Source organism: Piliocolobus tephrosceles, chromosome 2 (assembly GCF_002776525.5).
Source record: "Piliocolobus tephrosceles isolate RC106 chromosome 2, ASM277652v3, whole genome shotgun sequence".
Taxonomy (NCBI): Eukaryota; Metazoa; Chordata; class Mammalia; order Primates; family Cercopithecidae; genus Piliocolobus; species Piliocolobus tephrosceles.
This window is the reverse complement of record NC_045435.1, coordinates 192,863,515-192,887,134: the sequence shown is the minus strand read 5'-3', so window position 1 is coordinate 192,887,134 and position 23,620 is coordinate 192,863,515. Positions and strand designations below refer to the sequence as shown.

The 23,620-nt window shown below is 43.2% G+C and overlaps 1 protein-coding gene across 1 annotated transcript in view; it reads right to left on the bottom strand.

Moving 5' to 3' along the window:
* Positions 1–8,849: 8,849 nt before the first annotated feature.
* Positions 8,850–23,620, bottom strand: part of TFRC (transferrin receptor) — a 32,828-nt gene continuing 18,057 nt past the window's right edge. Inside the window, exons 11-19 of the mRNA XM_023214832.3 lie at positions 22,833–22,952; positions 21,386–21,471; positions 21,114–21,177; positions 19,050–19,117; positions 17,358–17,416; positions 17,070–17,151; positions 14,339–14,560; positions 12,856–12,996; positions 8,850–11,747 (exon numbers count right to left, since the gene is read on the bottom strand). Of these exons, the coding sequence (XP_023070600.1) occupies positions 11,505–11,747; positions 12,856–12,996; positions 14,339–14,560; positions 17,070–17,151; positions 17,358–17,416; positions 19,050–19,117; positions 21,114–21,177; positions 21,386–21,471; positions 22,833–22,952 (1,085 nt within the window). The 3' untranslated portion in view covers positions 8,850–11,504. The remainder of the gene's footprint in view (positions 11,748–12,855; positions 12,997–14,338; positions 14,561–17,069; positions 17,152–17,357; positions 17,417–19,049; positions 19,118–21,113; positions 21,178–21,385; positions 21,472–22,832; positions 22,953–23,620) is intronic.

Genomic DNA, 23,620 nt, shown 5'->3' with positions numbered 1-23,620 from the left:
AGGTCACAAGGTCAGGAGTTTGAGACCAGCCTGGCCAACATAGTGAAACCCTATCTCTACTAAAAATACAAAAATTAGCTGGGTGTGGTGGTACACACCTGTAATCCCAGCTACTGAGGAGGGTGAGGCAGGAGAATCACTTGAACCCGGTAGACGGAGGTTGTGGTGAGCCAAGATCGTGCCCCTGCACTCCAGCCTGGGCGACAGAGCAAGACTCTTGTCTCAAACAAAAAAGAAGAATTCACCAGTGAAACCATCTGGTGAAGAAAAGGCCAGTGTCTTCCTGATTCGACCTTAGTAGTTCGGAGTCTATTCAGATTTTCTACTGCTTTATGAGTCATTTTTCGTATATGGTGTATGTCTATGAAGATGCCCATCTATTCTAGGTTATGCAGTTTGTTGGTATACAATTGTTTATGCTATTCTTTTATAAACCTTTTACTTTCTGTTAAATTGGTAATAATGTCTCTAATTTCATTTCTGATTTTAGTAAACTGAATCTTCTCTCCTTTTTTCTGAATCCACCTAGTTAAAAGTTTATCACTTTTGTTGATGTTTTCAAAGAAAAACTTTGGTTTCATTGATTTTCCTTGTTTTTCTATTATCTACTTCATTTATCTCAGCTCTGATTCTTTATTATTTCCTTTTTTCTAGCTTTGAGTTTAATTTGCTCTTCTCTTTCTAGTTCTTTGAGGTGTACAGTTAGGTTGTTGATTTTAGATCTTTCTTCTCTTTTTAATATAATTATTATTTGTCAATTATGCCTCATAAGAAGAAAAGAATTCTGAGTAAAAAATAAAATAATACAGAATTTGTCAGCTACATAAAAAATAAAACACAGCCATATTTTATTTACAAAAGAAACATTTTATGTAGACAGACATATTCTAAAAGTGAAAGGATGAAAATAGATCATGCAAATATTAACCAAGGGAAAAATTATATGGCTGTATTAATATCAGACAAAGTAGATCTAAAGGAGAATTACAAGACATAAAGATACACATTTCAAAGTAATAAAAAGATCAATTCCGTAGGAAGCTCATAAATTTGTAAATACCTAATAGCATAAATTTCAGTTATCTAAAGCTTACAGAACTATAAACTATGGTTTATAGTTTATAACTATAGAAGTAATATACAAGTCCAGCCAGGCACAGTGGCTCACCCCTGTAATCCTAGCACTTTGGGAGCCGAGGCAGGTGGGTCATGAGGTCAATAGATCAAGACCATCCTGGCCAACATGGTGAAACCCCATCTCTACTAAAAAGTACAAAAATTAGCTGGGTGTGGTGGTGCGCGTCTGTGGTCTCAGATAGTCAGGAGGCTGAGGCAGGAGAATTGCTTGAACCCAGGAGGCAGAGGTTGCAGTGAGCTGAGACCATGCCATTGCGCTTCAGTCTGGCGACAGAGTGAGACTCCATCTCAAAAAAAAAAAGAAGTAATACACAAGTCCACAATCACAGGGGACACTAATCCACTGTTTGCAGTATTTTTCTTTCGTGTATAGATTTACAACTATACATTTCCCTCTTAATGCTGCTTTTGCTGCATCTCATAAGTTTTGGTTGGCATATTTTCTTTTTCATTTAGTTATCTTAAGGTATTATCCAATTTCTCTTGTGATTCATTTGTATTTAAGAGTGTTAATTTCCAGCCTGGTGCAGTGGCTCGTGCCTGTAATCCCAGCACTTTGGGAGGCCGAGGTGGGTGGATCACAAAATCAGGAGTTCAAGACCAGCCTGGCCAACATGGTGAAACCCCATCTCTACTAAAAATACAAATATTAGCCAGGCGTGGTGGCACACGCCCGTAGTTCCAGCTCTCAGGAGGCTGAGGCAGGAGAATTGCTTGAAACCTGGAGGCAGAGGTCATTCCACTGCACTCCAGCCTGGGCAACAGAGCAAGACTCCATCTCAAAAAAAAAAAAAAAAGGGGGGGGGGTTAATTTCCATATATGTGTGAATTTTCCAGTTTTCATAGTTATTGATTTCTACTTTCATTCCCTTGTGACTGGAAAACATGCTTTGTCTGATTTCAGTCTGTTAAAATGTATTAAAACTTGTTTTTGGCCAGGTGCCAAAACAAGTTTGTATCAAATCTTTTATCAATATGTAATGCCCTTCTTTGTATTTTGTAATCATTTTAAAGTCTATTTTATCTGATAATAATACAGCCACTCAGCTCTCTTTTAATTACTATTTGGTAAAATACCTTTTTTCATCACTTACTTCCACCATTGTATCCTTAGATCTAGAGTGAATCTCTTGTTGACAACATATAGATGGATCTTGTTTTTTTTTTTAAATCCAATCTGCCAATCCCTGCCTTTTCACAGGAGAGTTTAATCCAGTTACATTTAACATTAGTGATAAAACAATATTTTCTTCTGCCATTTATGCATTTGTTTTTGTATGTCTTACATTTTTAAAATTCCTCAATACCTTCATTACTGCCTTTTTGTATTTATTTTTTAAATGTACTTTTTAAACTCCTTTCTTCATTCCATTTCTGTACATTTTTAAGTTATTTTCTTAACGGTTAACATGGGGGCCACAATTCGCATCTTAAATGTGTAACAACCTAGTTTTGTTATGTTTGTTTTGAGACAGGGTCTCACTCTGTCGCCCGGGCTGGGGTGTATTGGAGCAATCCTGGCTCACCGCAGCCTCCGCCTCCTGGGTTCCAGTGACTCTCCTGTCTCAGCCTCCCAAGTAGCTGGGATCACAGGCATCCACCACCACACCCAGCTAATTTTTGTCCTTTTAGTAAAGACAGGGTTTCACCATGTTGGCCAGGCTGGTCTCAAATACTGGCCTGAAGTGATCCACCTGCCTCAGCCTCCCAAAGTGTTAGGATTACCGGCGTGAGCCACTGCGCCAGGCATCCAGTTACAGTTTTGAATTACACCTACGTACACCTGTGTTACTGAACCTAGGAAAGAGAAATTCATCACAAATCTATGATGGTCATTACATTTATTTCCTCAATCAATAAAAGGGAAAGAACAGGTAGGAAAGATGAGTTATTATTCCCGAGAAACACTCAATCAAGAACATATCTAATCCAAACTAACGGTGTAAAATACATAGTTCTTATGTCAGGTATGTGATTCTGCTTTTACTTGAGTAAAATTAAAGTGTGGAAATTGGCCGGGCACAGTGACTCACACCTGTAATCCCAGCACTTTGGGAGGCCGAGGTGGGCAGATCACCTGAGGCTGGGAGTTCAAGACCAGCCTGGCCAATATGGCGAAACCTTCTCTACTAAAAATACAAAAATTAGCCAGGAATGGTGGCGGGCGCCTGTAATCCCAGCTACTCGGGAGGCTGAGGCAGGAGAATCGCTTGAGCCCGGGAGTCGGAAGTTGCAGTGAGCAACCTGTGTACTCCAGCCTGGGTGAGGGAGTGAGACACTCTCTCAAAAAGAAAAAAAAAAAAAAAAAAGGAGCACAAAAGTGTAAAATTTGAGGTAAAGGAGAAGAACGTGGACCACAATTTTACACAGGTAGTATTTTTGTAATGGAAATAAAATAGACACACAAATTTAAAAATAATAATAATCGTATATACGGGTCTACTCAGATGTCCTGATTTTACATTAATTTTGGTAATTTGAATATATCAATAAACTTGTCTACTTATATTTAAGTTGTCACATTTGGGGGCATAAAGTTATTCACAGAGCCAGACGCAGAGACTCACAGCTGGAATCCCAGCAACGGGAGGCTGAGGTGGGAGGATCACTTGAGGCCAGGAGTTCAAGACCAGCTTGGGCAACAGGGCAATTAAAAAAAAAAAAAAAAAATTTAGATAAAATAAAATAAGGCCTCTACCGCGGCCTGTGCCCGCCCGTGTGGCGCGGGCCGGAGGAGCCGTGGTGGGGTCGGAAGGAGGCGGAAGGAGGTCGTCCCCGCCCACGGCCGCCATCGCGCCGGCGCTCACCTGCCCCCTGCCGGGCGGTCCCTCCGCGCGTCCGGAAGGAGGCGGGGCTGGCGCTCGCGGGCTGAGACCATCGCGTCAGCTGAATTCAGCGGAGATGCGACGGCCCCGGGGGGCTGCGACCCGAGGAAAGGAACTAACGGTCACGTCACGGCCCAGATCCAGCCCGGCCGGGCGCCGTGGCTCACGCCTGGAACCCAGCACCCTGGGAGGCCGAGGCGGGCGGATCGCCTGAGATCAGGAGTTCGAGACCAGCCTGGGCAACACGGCGAAACCCCGTCTCTACTAAAAATACGAAAACTTAGCCGGGCGAGGTGGCGGCGCCTGTGGGCCCAGCTACTCGGGAGGCTGAGGCGGGAGAATGGCGGGAACCCGGGGGGCGGAGCTGGCAGGGAGCCGGGATGGCGCCGCTCACTCCAGCCTGGGCGACAGCCACTACTCAAGGCTATTGTAGAAGCTTCCTGAAACGAGCTACATAATCTTCAACAAGAGAAAAACTCCGTCTCAAAAAAAAAAAAAAAAAAAAAAAATTGAGACTTGTTTTACCACCCAATGTATTAGTTCATTCTCACATTGCTTTAAAGAACTACCTGAGACTGGGTAATTTATAAAGAAAAGAGGTTAAATTGACTCATGGTTCCGCCGGCTACACGGGAAGCATGACTGGGGAGGCCTCAGGAAACGCACCATTGTGGCAGAAGGCAAAGGGGAAGCAGGTGCATCCCACATGGCTGGAGCAGGAGGAAGACAGCAAAGGTGCTACACGCTTTCAAGCTCCCCGATCTTGTGGGATCTATCACGAAAACAGCAAGAGGGGATTCCGCCCCCATGATCCAACCACCTCCCACCAAGCCCCCTCCCCCAACACTGGGCATTACGATTGGCTGTGAGATTTGGGCGGGAACAGAAGTCCAGGCCGTATCACCGGTGTATGGTCTGTCTTGCAGAATATACCACGCAGACCTAAAAGTGTACTTTGCAGTTGTTGGATGTGGTGTTCTACAAATGTCAGTTAGGCTGAGGTGGCTGATACACTGGTTCAAATAATTTGTCCTGATTTTTTTGGTCTAGTTTCTGTATTTACTGCTGAGAAATGGGTGTTAAAGTCTTTTATAATGGCAGAATTTTCATTTCTTTTTCATGTATTTTAAGATGCATACATATTTATAAGTGTGCTATCTTCCTGAATGGCCCTTTCTACAATTACAAAATGCTCCTATTTGTAGTACTATCTGTTTGAAGTCTTTTTAATCTGATATTTATATAACCATTCCAGCCATACTATGCTAGTGGACACGTTGTATTTTTTCCCATCTCTTTCAATTTATCTGTCTTTAAAGTTTCTTATAGGCAGCATATAAATGGGTCTTGATTGCTTTTTAATCGTCTTGATTAGAATGTTCACACGTCAATAATATAATTGTTGACATGGCTGGACTCGGCATGCCAGCTTACTAGTTTGTTTGTTCCTCTTTTGGTTTCTGCCAATTCTTTCCCTTTTGAGGTCACTTCTCCAAGTTGTACTCCCCTCCACAGTTCGCCTTTGTTTACATCTCAGGTTTGGGAGAGCTTCCACTGCCTTACTGAGCTTACAGCTGTGAGCAGCAGGAGGGACAGATTGTAGGGGGCTTATGTGGTGACAATAGAACCAGAGCCCCCATATACGCTTTCATGAAGATCTGGTAGATAATTCTCATTTATGCATAGACAACTTTGAAAGTGTACGTAAGAAGTTGGTAAACGGCCAGGCCCAGTGGCTCACACCTGTAATCCCAGCACTTTGGGAGGCTGAGGCAGGTTTATCACTTGAGTCCAGGAGTTTGAGACCAGCCTGAGTAACAAGGCAAAACCCCACCTCTCAAAAAATACAAAAATTAGCCGGGCATGGTGGTGCCTGTCTGTAGTCCCAGCTACTCTCAGGAGGCTTAGGTAAGATGATAGCTGGAACCCAGGAGGTGGCGTTTGCAGCGAACTGAAATCATGCCACTGCAATCCAGCCTGGGTGACAGAGCGAGACCATCTCAAACTAAAAAGAGAAAAATGGGTAATTGTGGAGATTTAGAGGGATGACAACTCTGGAGACCAAAAGGAAAATACTTTTTAATACAGACTTTTCTGCACTTCGACCGTATGTGAATATTTTCAAAAAAGGCATTAAAAATTATACAAAGCTGGCCAGGCGTGGCGGCTCACGCCTTTAATCCCAGCACTTTGGGAGGCCAAGGCGGGTGGATCACCTGAGGTCAGGAGTTCGAGACCAGCCTGGCCAACATGGTGAAACCCCCTCTCTACTAAAAATACAAAAATTAGTTGGGCGTGGTGGTGGGCACCTGTAATCCCAGCTACTGGAAGGCTGAGACAGGAGAATGGCTTGAACCCGGGAGGCGGAGGTTGCAGTGAGCCAAGATCATGCCATTGCATTCCAGACTGGGCAGCAAGAATGAAACACCGTTTCAGAAAAAAAAAGAAAATTATACATACCTGTCCATTTGGGATGGATTAAGCATGAGGCAGCTTAAAGGGCAAATGTAGCAAACTGCAAAGGCTTTATTTAACTCAGCACCTAAACCTGTTGACAGCCACAAGTTAGACATTGGTATCCAATATTGAATTCCAGGCAAAGCTGTCTTGCAGATAACCAGGTGTTTTACAAATATTTGTTCAGGGCAGCTTCCTAGCCCATCATGTTCTCTCACATAGGGGCTATCTCCCGCAGAATACAGCAGTTTAATAATTGCCTTGCTTCTCAAGGGTATGAATGTGGATAGTTTGGACAGGGGAAAGCTGGGACATAGGTGAGGCAATTAGAAGGCTTCCCAGTTCTAGGGGCCACAATTTTTGCAGCCATACTTAAGAATCCTGGTTGGCACTTGTAGCAATGAGATTAAATTGTGTAATGGATTTTTTGGCAACCACATGGCAGAAAGCCAAAATAAGAAAACTCTTAACAATTATGCCTTTTGCTATAGAGCTGGTGGTGTCCACGAACCATGTGGCAACTGAGTAAGTGAAGTGTGGCTAGCCGAAACTGAGATGTGCTTGCTTGAGGTACAAGGGAGTTTGAAGACGTGGTATGGAACATGCCTGTAATCTCAGCTACTCAGGAGGCTGAGGCACAAGAATTGCTTGAACTTGGGAGGTAAAGGTTGCAGTGAGCAGAGATCATGCCACTGCACTCCAGAGCCTAGGGAATGGAGCAAGACTGTCTCAAAAAAAAAAAAAAAAAAAAAGCCAGGCATGGTGGTAGCTCACATCTGTAATCCCAGCACTTTGGGAGGCTGAGGCAGGCAGATCACTTGAAGTCAGGAGTTCGAGACCAGCCTGGCCAACATGGTAAAACCCATCTCTACTAAACATATAAAAATCAGCCGGGCGTGGTGGCGGGCGCCTGTAATCCCAGCTACTGGGGAAGCTGAGGCAGGAGAATCACTTGACCCCGGGAGGCGGAGGTTGCAGTGAGCAGAGATCATGCCACTGCACTCCAACCTGGGTGACAAGAGCAAAACTCTATCTCAAAAAGATTTAAAAAAAAAAAAAAGGAATATAAACTATCTTGATAATTTTTAATGATTATATGCTAAAATGATAGTATTTAAGATATACAGATAAAACACTAAAATTTCACCTGTTTTTCACCCTTTACCTTTTAATGTGGCTATAGTGGGGCCAGGCATGGTGACTCATGCCTGTAATCCAGCATTTTGGGAGACCGAGGTGGGCAGATCACTTGAGGTCAGGAGTTCGAGACTAGCCTGGCCAATATGGTGAAACCCCATCTCTACTAAAAATACTAAAATTAACCAGGCATGATGGCCCACACTTGTAATCCCAGCTGCTCAGGAGGCTGAGGCAGGAGAATCGCTTGAAAACCCAGGAAGTGGGGGTTGCAGGGAGCTGAGATAGCACCACTGTACTCCAGCCTGGATGACAGCAAAGATTCTGTCTCAAAAATAAAATTACATATGTGGTACATGGTGACATATATTTAGAAATTGCCAATAGAGGCTGGGCACGGTGGCTCACGCCTGTAATCCCAACACTTTGGGAGGCTGAGGCAAGTGCATCACCTGAGGTCAGGAGTTCAAGACCAGCCCGGCCAACATGGCAAAACCCCATGTCTACTAGAAATACAAAAATTAGCCAGGCATGATGGTGGGCACCTATAATCCCTGCTACTCAGAGGCTGAGGTAGGAGAATTGCTTGAACCCGGGAGGTGGAGGCTGCAGTGAGCCGAGATTGCCCACTTAGAAGACAGTGGCAATCATGTACCTTGGTATTTACCTAAAGAGCTGAAGACCTAGGTTCACAGAAAAAACATGCACACGGGTGCTTATCAGTTTATTCATAACTCCCAAAACTTAGAAGCAACAAGATTACTTAGCAAGTAGGTGAGCTAGATAAACTGTGGTAACTGCAGACAACAGAATATTGTTCCGTGCTAAAAAGAAATGAGGTAACACATCATGAAGACATGGAGGAAACAAATGCTATTGCTTAGTGAAAGAGGCCAACCTGAAAGGCTATATTCTGACTCCAACTGCATGACATTCTGGAAGAGGTAAAATGACGGATATCGTAAGATCTGTGGTTGCCAGGATCTTACAGAAGAGACGGATGAATGGGCAGAGCACAAGATTTACAGCAGTAAAACTATTCTGTAAGACACTAGAATGGTATTACACGTTTGTCAAAAACCGCAGAACAAACCCTAATGGAAACAGTAGACTAACGGCGCTGACGGCGCGCCCACGCAGGCTGCCCATTGTAACATGCCGCTGTGGTGCAAGGTGCTGGCCGTCATGGAGGGGGTGTACGTGGCAGAAACGGTGGGTATGTGGGAATTCTGTTTAATTTTGCTATGAGCCTAAAACTGCTCTTTTTAAAAAATTTATCTAAAAAACAACAACTCAGTGTTAAGTATTTTATTAAATCAGATAAGGAATCTCCACATTGTTGCACATAACAGCTTTTATACAATGATAAGGACATATCATTTGTTTACAAAGAAAGTCTAAAATTTCCACAACATTCAAAGAGCTAACACAGTAAAGGTCATGCAAGTTCTAGAATAGCGAATCATGACAGAACTCACTAACTGTATCCTTTACCTCCAAAAGGCCCATCTCCTTAACGAGAAGACATCTGAAGACCAGGAGCTTGTCACTAGTCTAGTATTTCATTCGGGAATAGTGAGCCTGTTACCACATACTGGCTTGATAGGAAGTAACTCAACCCTACTATAGAAGAGGGTTTTCTGAAGAGACTGACTGCTGCAAAATGTATGCCCTTTTTTCATGTTGTGTTACACTATGAGTATGTCACACACTTTAAGTATGTAAGCGTAACAACCAAACCAGGAATCTCGGCTATGACCTTTTCACATAGCTACACTAAACGTCAGTCCAAGATAAAAGAGGAGATTAAAGATAAAACTGAAGATTAAAGAGACTGTGAGTAGTGAAACGATTCCAGTGAGGCTGTAAATCTAGGTGAGTTACACTAAGAACCTCAAGAGACCCCTATGAGCCTCTTCCTAGGAGGCAGTTTCAAACTGCCCTATGACAAACAGCTGATGGTCACGTTTATAACGATGGTTCACTCATGTAGCTTCAAACTTATTCATACCTACATTTAATTTATAACCACGAATGGGTAGGCAGACGTGTCAAAGATCTTCTGGGGACTCTCCCTCCCCACACCCCCCAAACCTCCTATACAAAGTCCCCCTGCTTTAAGTCAAAAGGCCAATTCTGGATTAAAACTTGTCCGCACTAAGTTTACAGGAGGTAACATGCAAATAAGGTGATAAAGTTAAAATGACTTGTCAATAGCAAACATTATAAATGTATGCTACTATCCCATTAAGTAGAGGACCTGGAGAAACCACAGAGATAACAAAAACCCACGTTAAATTTCAAATTTTGTAGTAATTTCATTTTACAGTGGTTGAATTTACCCACCAAATGCTTAATGACCACAAAATGTTTCTGCAACTAAAACTAAAAGAGGGAATTATAGGAGTTGGGAATACATGTTAGATACTAACGATCTTCAAGCTTTGAAGATGTCATTGCATGAAGAAAATTATGGGAAACACTGCTCCCGATAATTACTTACACCCTTCAGTGTAACATATGGAGACCACTGTCTCCGATACAGACCCTGTGGTAGGTAAAAACTACCTTGTTCTTTATACATTATGGAAGACACTGCTCCCGATAATGTGTTAGGATTGTGACAAAGGTACTGGAAATTTTGCAAAATGGGAATTAGAGTTATACCTTGGATAAACTGAGCTATAAAATTGTGCAGGAGTACTTCCACAGCCTTTAAGTGACATTTATTTATAACTTGGTCACAATTCATTGCATTCAGGAAAACTAGCATTCTTATCTGGTCAGTGCTCACTTCTTAGCAACCCCTAATTAAATTTAATTCATCTCTAAATCTTAGCTTCAATGTTATTCAATTACATTTGGCTTGCGGCTGTTTTCTAAAACCCCTAAGTGTTGACCATAAATGCAAAACTTCCAGTATCTGTTGAGTTTTATTAGCAGATGCTGCTTTTATTTAAAAAAACCGACAGTATAACTGTCATAATTATGGAAGGCACTGCTTCCGATAATTATATTCTATAAAAAAAAACACCATTTATAGTGAACTCTGTCACTGATAAATAAACAATAAATATCTCAGTGCCAAAAGGACAGAAAGCTCTCCCCTAAGATTAACGCCTTGGCCAAAATTTGGCAGTGTATTATTCTTCGAAGTCTGACAAACAGAGTCTGCAACTAAACACCTGAAACTGGCTGTCTTTCAATGTGCTTTGGAAGAAACAAAAATAACAAAGAACTAAATGGAGGCTTATGGGGGAAGGGACAGAGGAAAAGAAAATAGACTAAGTCTTTGGCTTCTGGTCCCCTCTTTTCATAAATGACATTGAGGTTAACATATTAAGGCCTTATTCCTGCACTCAACAGTGGAGCCTCATTTGATCCAGTAGAAGGACCTCCATTTCAGACCTCACTGGCAAGAAAACAAGCCCATCTCTTCTGAAAGTTAACTGTTTCTTTCAGGAATGAGGAAACCAGCTACATTCCTTATGGAAAGGCTTAGATCTCATTTGGAGAAGGCCTTTCGACCTCGTGTCTCCTATCCAGGATCAAATGAAGTTGGAGGATCACTCGAAGTAAACGACCACTTACAACCTTCAGCAGAGACCAGCCCTTAGGGTTCACAGCGATCGTTCACACAACTGGTTTCTGACATTTTCATGAACAACAACAGGAAAGAGGCCGTCACCATTACACAGCACTCACGATTCCAGAGAGAGGGGAATGTTCCATCAAGGACATGTTTTAAGTGGTTATTCACTTGAACTTGAAGGACAGGTTGTCTACCCTGGATTAAAAGCTGCTGCCTAAAGACATCTAGTAGTACCAAGATGATGGGATGGAATTTTAACATCAGGTTTTGAAGCCCTACTGAAAACGTAGCACAATCAGCGCGAGTCTAGAAACTAGACTATCCTGCTGTTCTGATGTAAGCTACGGGTATCACATCTAAAACTCATTGTCAATGTCCCAAACGTCACCAGAGAGGGCATTTGCAGCTCCCTGAATAGTCCAAGTAGCGAGAGCCAACTGGTTTCTGAACAGCGTTTCGTTAAAAGCACTGTTATTTTGTCTACGCAGTTTCAAGTTCTCCAGTAAAGCTGACAGTGTGTGAGAGCCGGAGCCCCAGAAGACATGTCGGAAAGGAGACTCTTTTGGAGACACATAGGGTGAGAGGAAGTAATACTCCACCTATAAAACAAAACGTCAGGCAATTTACACTATCCTGCGACTTCTGTAGTAAAACAGCTGTTCACCTCAAATGTAAAATTTCCCAAATTAAGAATGCTGATCGCTCTTTTTTTTTTTTTTTTGAGACAGAGTTTCTCTGTTGCCCAGGCTGGAGTGCAATGGCACGATCTCGGCTCATCACAACCTCCACCTCCCGACTTCAAGCAATTCTCCTACCTCAGCCTCCTAAGTAGCTGGGATTACAGGCGTGAGCCACCACGCCCGACTGATTTTTGTATTTTTAGTAGAGACGGGGTTTCTCTATGTTGATCAGGCTGGTCTTGAACTCCTGACCTCAGGTGACCTACTTGTCTCGGCCTCCCAAAGTGCTGGAATTACAGGCGTTGAGCCACTGAGTCCAGCCAGCTGATGAGACTTTCTAAAGCAGAGTAAGGAAAAAAGAATGCTGAGAACCAGGCCAATGCTAATCTTCTAAGGTTAAAATTCTAAAGGAGGCTGGGCATAGTGGCTCACGCCTATAATACCAGCACTTTGGGAGGCAGAGGCCGGTGGATCACCTGAGGTTGGGAGTTCGAGACTGGTCTGGCTAACATGGTGAAACTCCGTTTCTACTAAAAATACAAAAAATGAGCTGGGCGTGGTGGCGGGCACCTGTAATCACAGCTACTCGGGAGGCTGAGGCAGGAGAATCACTTGAACCTGGGAGGCAGAGGGTGCAGTGAGCCAAGATTGTGCCATTGCACTCCAGCTTGGGCAACAATAGTGAAACTCCGTCTCATAAATAAATCGATAAATAAATAAATAAATAAATAAATAGTTTAAAGGAAACTGATTCATTTTACAAAGGAAAACTTTAAATGTGTTCAGATTCTTTTCCCCATTGGAGCATACCCGGAAGGTTTACAGCAAGTCTCTTCCAAGAAGACTAGGTTTGGCCAAGGTCTGAATGAGCAGAAATAGAAAATGACAGCTAAGCCATGAATGCTCCCCTTCTTCCCTTCCTAAAGGAATTCTAGCCCCTAGAGTTTGTCCACGCTGCAGAAGTGGAAGATCATCCATTAAAATTTTACACATACTTCAGTTCCTCCTTTCCCAAAAGTTCACTTACTCTCATGACACGATCATTGAGCTTCTTCATGACAAACTTGTCCGTTTTCTCAGCACTCCTGAAATCTGTTGTTAGTCTGGAAGTAGCGCGGAAAAAGTCTCCACGAGCAGAATACAGCCACTGCAAGCTCAGGCCCATTTCCTGAAACAGACATTCTTCGCTATGAGCAGTTTTGTTTCTAAGGACGCTCTTTTGCGTGCCTTTCTAATTTAACGTGTGTTAATAAGATTCTGACAAAAGGAACTCGCAGATAAGCTCAAGACTCCGAAAGCACCTTGCACAGGGTTCCAAGCTCTATAGACTGTGATATACACTCTATTTCAGCCCAGCATGTAAGAAAACCATTCTCATTAAGAATTTAAACATAATTATACAATCCTATGTACTATATTGTCTCCAGTTCAATTCTCCTTTTGGGGGAAAACTTCCCTATAGGGGAAAACATTGTGGTTCAATGTACTTCAGGATCGTTATCTCCATCTGGTAAGTTCCATTTTCAACAGTTACAATTAGTTTCAAGAAAGAAATAAGGGGCCGGGCGCGGTGGCTCATGCCTGTAATCCTAGCACTTTGGGAGGCTGAGGCGGGTGGAACACCTGAGGTCAGGAGTTTGAGACCAGCCTGTCCAACAGGGTAAAAGCTCAGCTCTACTAAAAATACAAAAACTATCCAGGCATGGTGGCACACGCCTGTAATCCCAGCTACTTGGGGAGCTGAGGCAGGAGAACTGCTTGAACCCGGGAGGTGGAGGTTGCAGTGAGCCGGGATCATACCATTGCACTCCTGCCTGGGGGACAAGATGAGATTTTATCTCTCAAAAAAAAAAAAAGAAAGAAAAAGAAAAGACAAACATAAAAAGATCTGGTTATCAGTGATTTACTTCAATTAAGAGATCTGTTAAAAAAATCAACTCCTAGTACCATAAAACCATCTGGAAGCCACTTAATATTAATTTTATTAATTTATTTAGAGATGGGATTTTGCTATGTCGCCCAGGCTGGGCTCCAGTAGTTCTCCTGCCTCAGCAGAAGTAGCTGGGGCTACGGGCGTGCACCACCTCACCCTGCTTATCAGTTTCACTTAATGGAATATTTGAATTTTAGATGCACAGGATCAATACGAGACAGAATCCTACTAGCTGTGCTGTCTTTCCATCCATGTCATGTCTGAAACACACACAGCCCAATTCCTGGCTGAGATCGTCATATTCTGTGACGGGCTGCCTGGGAGATGTGAGTGACAGAAAACCTGACACTGCTCTAGATTCTGAAACACTGCTGAGCTCTGTCCTAGGTCTCTAACCCACAGCCTCCCAACTTCTGTCAAACAAGTTACAAATTCTATGTAAAACTATACCTCCGTTCACTTTAAAATGCACTTTGGCTACAATCATCCTTCTACCCACCGGGAACACAGAGGAACACATCACACTTCAAACTACTTGACATTCAGCAGTAACAACATACTTGGAATCAGTGCTCACCTTTACATCTGCTCTGTATTGGTTCAGATCCCTCAAAAACAAAAGCAGCTGGCTGTTGTACCTCTCATAGTCCAGGTTCAATTCAACATCATGGGTCAGTTTAATCACTAACTGACCAGCTACTTCTGCCGCTGCTCGTGCCACTTTGTTCAGCTCAGGAATCTTCTCCACCAGTTCCTTATAGGTGTCCATGGTGGTGCCCAAGTAAGGATAATCTGTGTCCTGCAAGAAAAGGCAAGGCTATGGCACTCACGTGAGTTCTACCAGCAAAAGCCTCACATTCTGGCTTCCCCATTGAGGTAAGTCACTACAGCTCCCCGCTTCTTCTAACATATTCCCACCCCAATGTGATGTCGTTCTCTGCTGCTTTAAGTACATTCTTGCTACTTCTCTGCATCTAACCTGCTCCTAGAGTGACGCCTTTCTTCCAGGTTCTACAGAATCCCTGCTCTATCGTGTCATATGCCTGAATACACTTCTAGCCAGATTCCTTCAGGCTGTACGTTTTCCTCTCTGGGAAGTTTGGACCTTTATCATGGAAAAAGAGAACACACATGCAATGTACCTGGAGACGAGGTCTCACTCTGTCACCCAGGCTAGCGTGTGCGGATGCAATCCTGGCTCTCTGCAGGCTTGAGCTCCTGGCTCAAGTGACCCCCCCTGCCTCGGCCTCCCAAGAAGCTGGGACTACAGGTGCCACTGGGCAGCTTAATTAAAAAGATGTTTGTAGAGATATAGTCTAGGCATGGTACCCAGGCTGGTCTCCCTCCTGGCCACATCAGCCACCCAAGGTGCTGGAATTACAGGTGTGAGCTATTGCCCCCAGCCTGATGAAAATACTGTTCAGCTGGACTGTCCAATAGGTAGGCCACTGCTCAATCACTCAAGAAAATCAGCCTCGTTTTTTTGTTGTTGTTAGACAGAGTCTTGCTCTGTCGCCCAGGCTGGAGAGCAACGGCGTGATCTCGGCTCACTGCAACCTCTGCCGCCTGGGTTCAAGCGATTCTTCCACCTCAGCCTCCTGAGTAGCTGAGATTATAGGCATGTGCCACCACACCCAGCTAATTTTTTTGTATTTTTAGTAGAGATGGGGTTTCACCACATTGGCCAGGCTGGTCTTCAACTCCTGACCTCAAGTGATCCACCCACCTTGGCCTCCCAAATGCTGGGATTACAGGTGTGACCCACCACACTCATTATTAAAACTCATACTTAAAGAAGTTTTAGCAATAAACTCAAATGCTAATTAAGCTAATTGAGATTAACAAGTCTATATTAAAACTGATAATGACGGAACATGCAATAATTACACGTGTATAACTTTTTTTTTTGAGACAGGGTCTCGCTCCGTCGCCCAAGCTGGAGTGCAGTGGCTCCATCTCAGCTCACTGCAACCTCCATCTCCCAGGTTCAAGTGATTCTCCTGCCTCAGCCTCCTGAGTAGTGGGCTTACAGGCGCCCGCCACCACATCCGACTAATTTTTTGTATTTTTAGCAGAGACAGCGTTTCAACATTTTTGTCAGGCTAGTCTCAAACTCCTGACCTCGTGATCTGCCTGCCTTGGCCTCCCAAAGTGCTGGGATTAAGGGAGGAGACCACCCCTCATATTGTCTTATGCCCAATTTCTGCCTCCAAAGAAAGAAGTAGAAACTAAAAGGCAGAGGCAGACAGCCCAGCGCCGCACCCTGGGCCTAGTTAAAGATCGACCCCTGACCTAACGGGTTATGTTGTCTGTAGATTCCAGACATTGTATGGAACAGCACTGTGAACATCCCTGTCCTGTTCTGTTCAAATCACCAGTACATGCAGCCCCCAGCCACGTCCCCACTGCTTGATCAATCACGACCCTCTCACGCCGACCCCCTTAGAGTGGTGAGCCCTTAAAAGGGACAGGAACTGCTCACTCAGGGAGCTCAGTTTTTGGAGACGTGAGTCTTGCCAAAGCTTCCGGCCCAATAAAGCCCTTCCTTCTTTAACTTGGTGTCTGAGGGGTTTTGTCTGCGGCTCGTCCTGCTACAGGATTACAGACGTAAGCTCCCACGTCCGGCACTTGTGTATAACGTCTTAAAACATTTTAAGCACTCCAGTAAACTTGGTCTCCAAGTTGATACAAGAAGATCCATGACCAGGTGCAGTAAGTAGCTCTTGCCTGTAATCCGAACGGTTTGGAGGCTGAAGGGGGAAGACTGCTTGAGGCTGCAGTGAGCCATGATTGGGCCACTGTACCCCAGCCTTGGTGACAGAGCAAGACATCATTGTCAAAAAACAAACAAAAAAAAAACCCCAACAACTAAGATACGTGCAAAAGCAAAATAGAGTCACTAGTGTTAACAAAAATGCAAGAGAAGGATCTCACCCTTCTGTGTCTGATAACAAGGACTAAAGGTTTTTTTTTCCTTTTTACAAAAACTACAACCTTACAGAGGCCACTGCCACCTTGCACCAAAAAAATTCTCTTGTGAGAAAATCTGCTGAGCAACTGCCTGTAAACCTTGACTGATCTTGGTAGTCAAGAATAATTACCTCAAAATAACTATGTCATCCTTGTCATTTGTCCTTTAAAACCTTGTTTGCCTTTACCTCTCTGAATAAAGCACATAGTTGACGATAGCACAGGCATTCCCACTGCAATGTCCCATTCCCAAATAAAGATCATTTCCTTTCAGAGCGCCTCTCGCCATCTGTCATTTAAATGAACTGATGTAATGCTTTTGAGCTCCTCAGACTTACCTCACAAAAACAGAAAGAAACTGCTGGGATTCCAGAATACGCAAGGAAAGGGAAAGCAGCATTGTCTAAAGTGAGTTTCTCACTGCAAGAAGAAAGAACGTGTCTTTAGAAAGTGTTTTAAAGAAGACTGTTCTATCATGCTAGTCCTCACATCCAAAAGAAATTCTTTAGTTGAGTATCTTTAGGTGCAAGTAAGCCCAATGCAAGGACAGATTTGGATTCTACCTGACACAGGAAGCAGAATCTCTGCTTTTCTATTAGTTTGTTCATTCACTTTTCTCAACTTACACTTTGCTGGCCCAGTTGCTATCCTGATAGAGAGATCGCCCAGTAACCGGATGTTTCACCTGTAAGATAAGAAATTATCATTAAAACTAACCTTGTGGAACTTATTCAGGCGAGTCACTAACATGTTACTCCATAAAAATTTATAAATAGAAAACTTGTATTATATCTTCTTGAAAAGAAATTATTTATGACAGTTAAAACAGTCTCAATTTTAAGTTATTACTAACTAGGCTCATATTTTCAGTTCCTTTAGTTATGGTTAGGAAAAAATGTTTTCTTCTTAATTAACATTTTAAAAGTGGGCCTAGGCCAGGTGGGGTAGTTCATACCTGCAATCCCAACACTTTGGGAGGCCAAGGTGGGAGATCACTCGAGCCCAGAAGTTTGAGACCAGCCTGGGCAACAGAGCAAGACCCTCTTTAAAAAAAAAAAAAAAAAAAAAGCCGGGTACAGTGGCTCACGCCTGTAATCCCAGCACTTTGGGAGGCTGAGTGGGAGGATCACATGGTCAAGAGATCGAGACCATCCTGGCCAACATGGTGAAACCCCGTCTCTACTAAAAATACAAACATTAGCCAGGTGTGGTGGTGCATGCCTGTAATTCCAGCTACTCGGGAGGCTGTGGCAGGAGAATCACTTGAACCCAGGAGGTGGAGGCTGCAGTGAGCCAGGATTGCTCCACTACACCCCAGCCTGGGCAACAGAGGGAGACTCCGTCTCAAAAAAAACACCCAAAAAACCACGGTGGCATACCCACAATTGTAAAAGCCCTCTTTAGGCTCCATAATCCTATCTTGTTTCTGGTTTCTTCCTTCTAGTGCATCTTATGCCACCAACCTAACTGGTAAATTCATTATTGCCTTGCTTGAGATCCTATAATCCCTAGTATCCCTTGGGATAAAAGCCAATATCTGCTATCTGACCTGTATCTAACTTTACTCACTCCAATATAGTGAGTATTAAGCAAATGTTTTCTTTCATATGCTGCTCCCTCACTCAAAACTATGGCAATTCTTTATTCAATGAATATTTCGTATGGCTTTCTCAAAGTATAGTTCAAGCTGATTTCAGCCTTCCTTAGCATTGTGACTCTATAGACAATTCCCTGTGGGCACCTGCACTACAGCTCAGGCCTCATGGCATTTTGTTATATATTCCTAAAGAGATGACATATTTTTTGAGATTGCAGCCCTTCACATACCTCCTCATCTCATACGGTTCAACAGGCAAGTATCTCTTTAATAATGCTGCTATAGAATTTATTCTCAATTCCTAGCCGGGCGCGGTGGCTCAAGCCTGTAATCCCAGCACTTTGGGAGGCCGAGACGGGCGGATCACGAGGTCAGGAGTTCGAGACCATCCTGGCTAACACGGTGAAACCCCGTCTCTACTAAAAAATACAAAAAAGCTAGCCGGGCGAGGTGGCTGGCGCCTGTAGTCCCAGCTACTCGGGAGGCTGAGGCAGGAGAATGGCGTAAACCCGGGAGGCGGAGCTTGCAGTGAGCTGAGATCCGGCCACTGCACTCCAGCCCGAGGGACAGAGCGAGACTCCGTCTCAAAAAATAAAAAAAATAAAATAAAAAATCAATTCCTAGTTTTTGTTACTATGGTTTTACATATCAGTGTTTTTTATCTCAGGTCGATTCAACAAAAAATTAAGTCATACATTTTTGTAATGAGGTATATACTCACATCTTGCATTGTTTTCTCAATAAGTGTATACAACAATGGGCTGGCAGAAACCTTGAAGTTGCTAGTACCTGAAAAGAAATTATTTTATCATTGCCCCTTTTCCACTCCAGTAATTTTCACACTGCTACTTCTACAAGTACTTGACAAATAAGACAGTAATCTAGATCAGTGGCCCTACGTAACAGCTATCCTATTCATCAAGTAGACAAAAGTAATTCTGGTATCAAGTTCTTTAGCAACTATGTTAACTTGACTCAAGTGAGGCTCTTACTACTCCTTGAGTTTGCATACTTTAATCCTAGTGATCTTTTTAAAAATATCAGCAGTTTTAGGTTCAGCAGCAAAATTAAGATAAAGGTACCTAGAGGTCCCATAAATCCACTGCCCCCACACATGTGCAGCCTCCCCCATTAGCAATTTCACATTTGACTTTCTGGTTCACCCAGGTTAGAGCTACAACATGCTTGCTATACTCAGCACATTCTGCTGCAAACATACAACAGGGAAATAACTAACCTAGAGAGGCTTAATTGTAACTCTTTCCTTTTTCCCCCATGTAGACATTTCACTATTCTCAGTTCATCAGCTACATCTGCACTCTTTTTTACCCCATTCCTATTGAATGTAATCTGCAGTTTAAATAACACTCAAACTCTGTCAATTTTCTGCTGCCAGTGAACATTCAAACTCTTCTAGAAGTTTGATTATCCAGTATTTCTATCAGTGATGCCACAACAGAACAGGATGTGAATAACTCTCTCAGTACCATTCTATATGGCATAGTTTAGTTTCTTCTCACCTCAAAATAGTCCAGACTTATGGTCCTAAAACTTTAGTGCATCAGAATTACCTGGAATGCTTGTTAAAGTTTTTTGTTTGTTTGGGTTTCTTTGCTTCAGGATACTTTGTCCTTAAGAAAATAACAGGTTTTATTCCCCAAGGGTTGCCCCCCAAAAAAGCCCAGTTTTTTTGTTTGTTTTTTTGAGATGGAGTCACCCAGGCTGGAGTGCAAAGGCACCATCTTGGCTCACTGCAACCTCTGCCTCCTGGGTTTAAGTGATTCTCCTGCCTCAGCCTCCTGAGTAGCTGGGATTATAGGTGCCCACCACCACGCACGGCTAATTTTTGTATTTTTATAGTAGAGATGGGGTTTCACCATGTTGGCCAGGCTGGTCTCGAACTCCTGACCTCAGGTGATCCGCCTGCCTTGGCCTCCCCAAGTGCTGGGATTACAGGCTTGCGCCACCATGCCTAGCCAAAAAAGCCCAGTTTTTAGACCAACACTCCCATTTCTGACTCAAAGGTCTGGGGTGGACCTGGAAGTTTGCATTGTAACAGTTCCTGATGCTGCTGATCTGGGGGCCACGTTGAGAACCACCCACTGCTCTAGACAAGGCAATATGTGTTCATTGTGTAACTTGACTATTTAAAGGAAGGTTAAGATACAGGCTGAGGGCAATGGCTCATGCATGTAACCGCAGCATTTTGGGCAGCTGAAGCAGAATGCCTGAACTCAGGAGTTTGAGACCAGCCTGTGCAACACGGCAAAACCCCGTCTCTATAAAAAAAAAATTAGCCAGGTGGCTGAAGTGGGAGGATCACCTGAGCCCAGGAGGTCAAGGCTGCAGTGAGCCAAGATTGTGCCACTGCACTCTAGCCTGGGCAACAGAGTGAGACCCTGTCTCAAAAAAAAGCTTCCTTCCACTTCAAAGTAGTTTACCCGGCCAGGCATGGTGGCTCACGTCTGTAATCCCAGGCCGAGGCAGGCGAACTGCCTGAGGTCAGGAGTTCGAGACCATCTGGCCAACATAGTGAAGCATAGTCAATTTTTTGTACTAAAAATACAAAAAATTAGCTGGGCGTGGTAGTGAGCACCTGTAATCCCAGCTACTTGGGAGGCTGAGGCAGGAGAATCACTTAAACCTGGGAGGCGGAGCTTGCAGTGGGCCAAGATTGTGCCATTGCACTCCAGCCTGGGCGACAAGAAGGAAACTCCATCTCAAAAAAAAAAAAAAAAAAGTAGTTTACCTAAATTCATAAACAGCCAAAGAAAGGGATACTTACCAAGCACCGCTTTATCCAGATTAATATAAGTGAAAGCCTTTAAATGCAAGGATGAAAGGTATCCCTAGAAGAGAAAACACTAATAAGTATAAATCTGTTTATTTATCACATACAGTAGCAATAGGGATTCATTTTCAACTCTGGACTCTATTGAGACTAAGCGCAAAGGCAAAAATGGTAAAATCAAACCTCTAAGAACATCATTTCTGGAGGAGAGCCCGAGCCCACAAGCTCCGGTGCCCAATATGGGAATAGATGATGATCAAGAATACCTCTAGCCATTCGGTGGCACCAACCGATCCAAAGTCTCCAGCACTCCAACTGGCAAAGATAATGCTTCTGCTGGGCTGAAACCCATCTGAAAGAGAAGAAAGTTAGCTTTATCTTGAGAACGGTTATACACGGGCAGGGATGGAAGGTATCCCACTTCAGATGAATCAGAAGGTCTAATTCCAAGATAGCAGATTCCAAAATCTTTTTTTTTTCTGAGCCAAAAAAGAAAAAAAAATACTAACAAAATCTTTGAGACTCCAGGTGAAAGAATAAAAGAACAGGAATAATTTTTTTTTTAAGTAACCTACAAAGAGCAATATAGGAGATCTGCAAATAAGATTGCAAGTACATAGCGGGGCCAGTAGTCAGTCGCCCTTTTACAATTTCATTCCTTCAGTTCCTTAACTTCTGGACCCAGAGATCACTGAAAACAGTGTGAGCATGATGATGCACATCTTGAGAACAATTTGCATAGAAGTAAATCAAAACATTGGATTTTTAAAAAATAACTCTAAAATAAAATAAAAATTCACAAATGTAAGTTATAAGAAGAGTTTGCAGAGAAACTACGTTTGTGACCGCGCCTTTTGAGGACACATGTATCACTGCCCTCCATCCCACCCACTTCCCTCAGTCTTTTTTTCTCCGTTAATGTATCTGTATTAAAGACAAGCATTGCCATTTGCCCTGTGACCCAAAGAGTCAAGAATATGATGATTTTGAATGTGTGGGCGGGTAGGAGTGTGAAAGAGTGGCAAGTAGGACAGAAAGGCTCAAAAATAAACAAAAGAGGCAGGGCACGGTGGCTCACTCGTAGCAGTTTGGGAGGCTGAGGCGGATGAATCACTTGAGGTCAGGAGACCAGACTGGCCAACATGGTGAAGCCCCATCTCTACTAAAAATACAAAAATTAGCCAGGCATGGTGGTGCATGCCTGTAATCCCAGCTACTCAGGAGGCTGAGGCAGGAGAATGGCTTAAAGTCAGGAGGAGGAGGTTGCAGTGAGCTGAGATCGTGCCACGGCACTCCAGACTGGGCAACAGAGTTAAACTCTGTCTCAAAAAATAAATGAATAAACGTAACAAAATTCCAATAGCTGTTAGGTCTCAGTACCTGAGTATAGAGGTACGCTACTGCTTTCAAATAGATTTTACTTAGGGACTATGGTCCGCCTTATCATGCTGGATACATCAAACTAAGCACTGGGGCTCAGTAATCCACTGTCTCAAAGAAACTGGTGATTTTTAGCACAGCTAAGACATTTTATGGAAAGCTGTTTCAAAGAAAAAGGCAGCTACAACAAAAGACAATCTGCCTTGTATTTAAGAACTAGAGTCTAGCAGGAGGGAACCACAGGAATGCAGGCAAAGTAAGCAAAGCACAGTACAACATCTAGAACTGTATGTAGTGCACTGATATTCAAAGGAACCAACATTTGTACTCTACCTTTGAAGACCATATCTGAGAACATCTGGGCAAGTTTCAACAGGAGAGCTGTCCCGACGCTGGATTTTGCGGCTCCAGGGCCCCACGTGTCTCTCTGGGCCCCGACCACAACATAGTGATCTTCAGAAACAAAAGAGGAAGAGTGTGCATAATAAGCTTCTAGACTTTTCTACAATCAGCGCATCAGTAGAAAGGTAAAAGTGCAGTGTATGTATTAAGAATAAAAGCACCTTACTTCAAATCTGACTAAAAACTCTAGGAATTAAAAATTCACATGAGAATATTAATTTTACTTTACTAGTAGAGCTACTTTTTTCCTACACTACTAATTAAATTTACTGACTTCTTAAGTGAAAGAATAAAAGAACAGGAATAATTTTTTTTAAGTAACCTACAAAGAGCAATATGGGAGATCCGCAAATAAGATTTTGAGTCCGTAGCGGGGCCAGTCGTCATTTTCTTATTTCTTAGTAGGTGTTGGCTATTTGATTGCATTTAAACTCAACTCCAGGGACTGGCAAACTACAGCCTGCATACCCATTCATTACGTACAGTCTATGCCTATTTTCTTGCTTCTACAGAGTTGAACAGCTAAAACAGAGACTGTATAGCCTGCAAAAGGTTTATTATCTGCCCCCTTAAGAAATTTGCTTATCACTGGTCTAGTCAATAACTTAGAATAGATTTTCTAGTCGCAATGGTCAATTTTTAATAAGAATTTCCTAGGGTCTTATTACCTCCCAGTAAAACTGACACATAGGCCAGGCGCAGTGGCTCACACCTGTAAT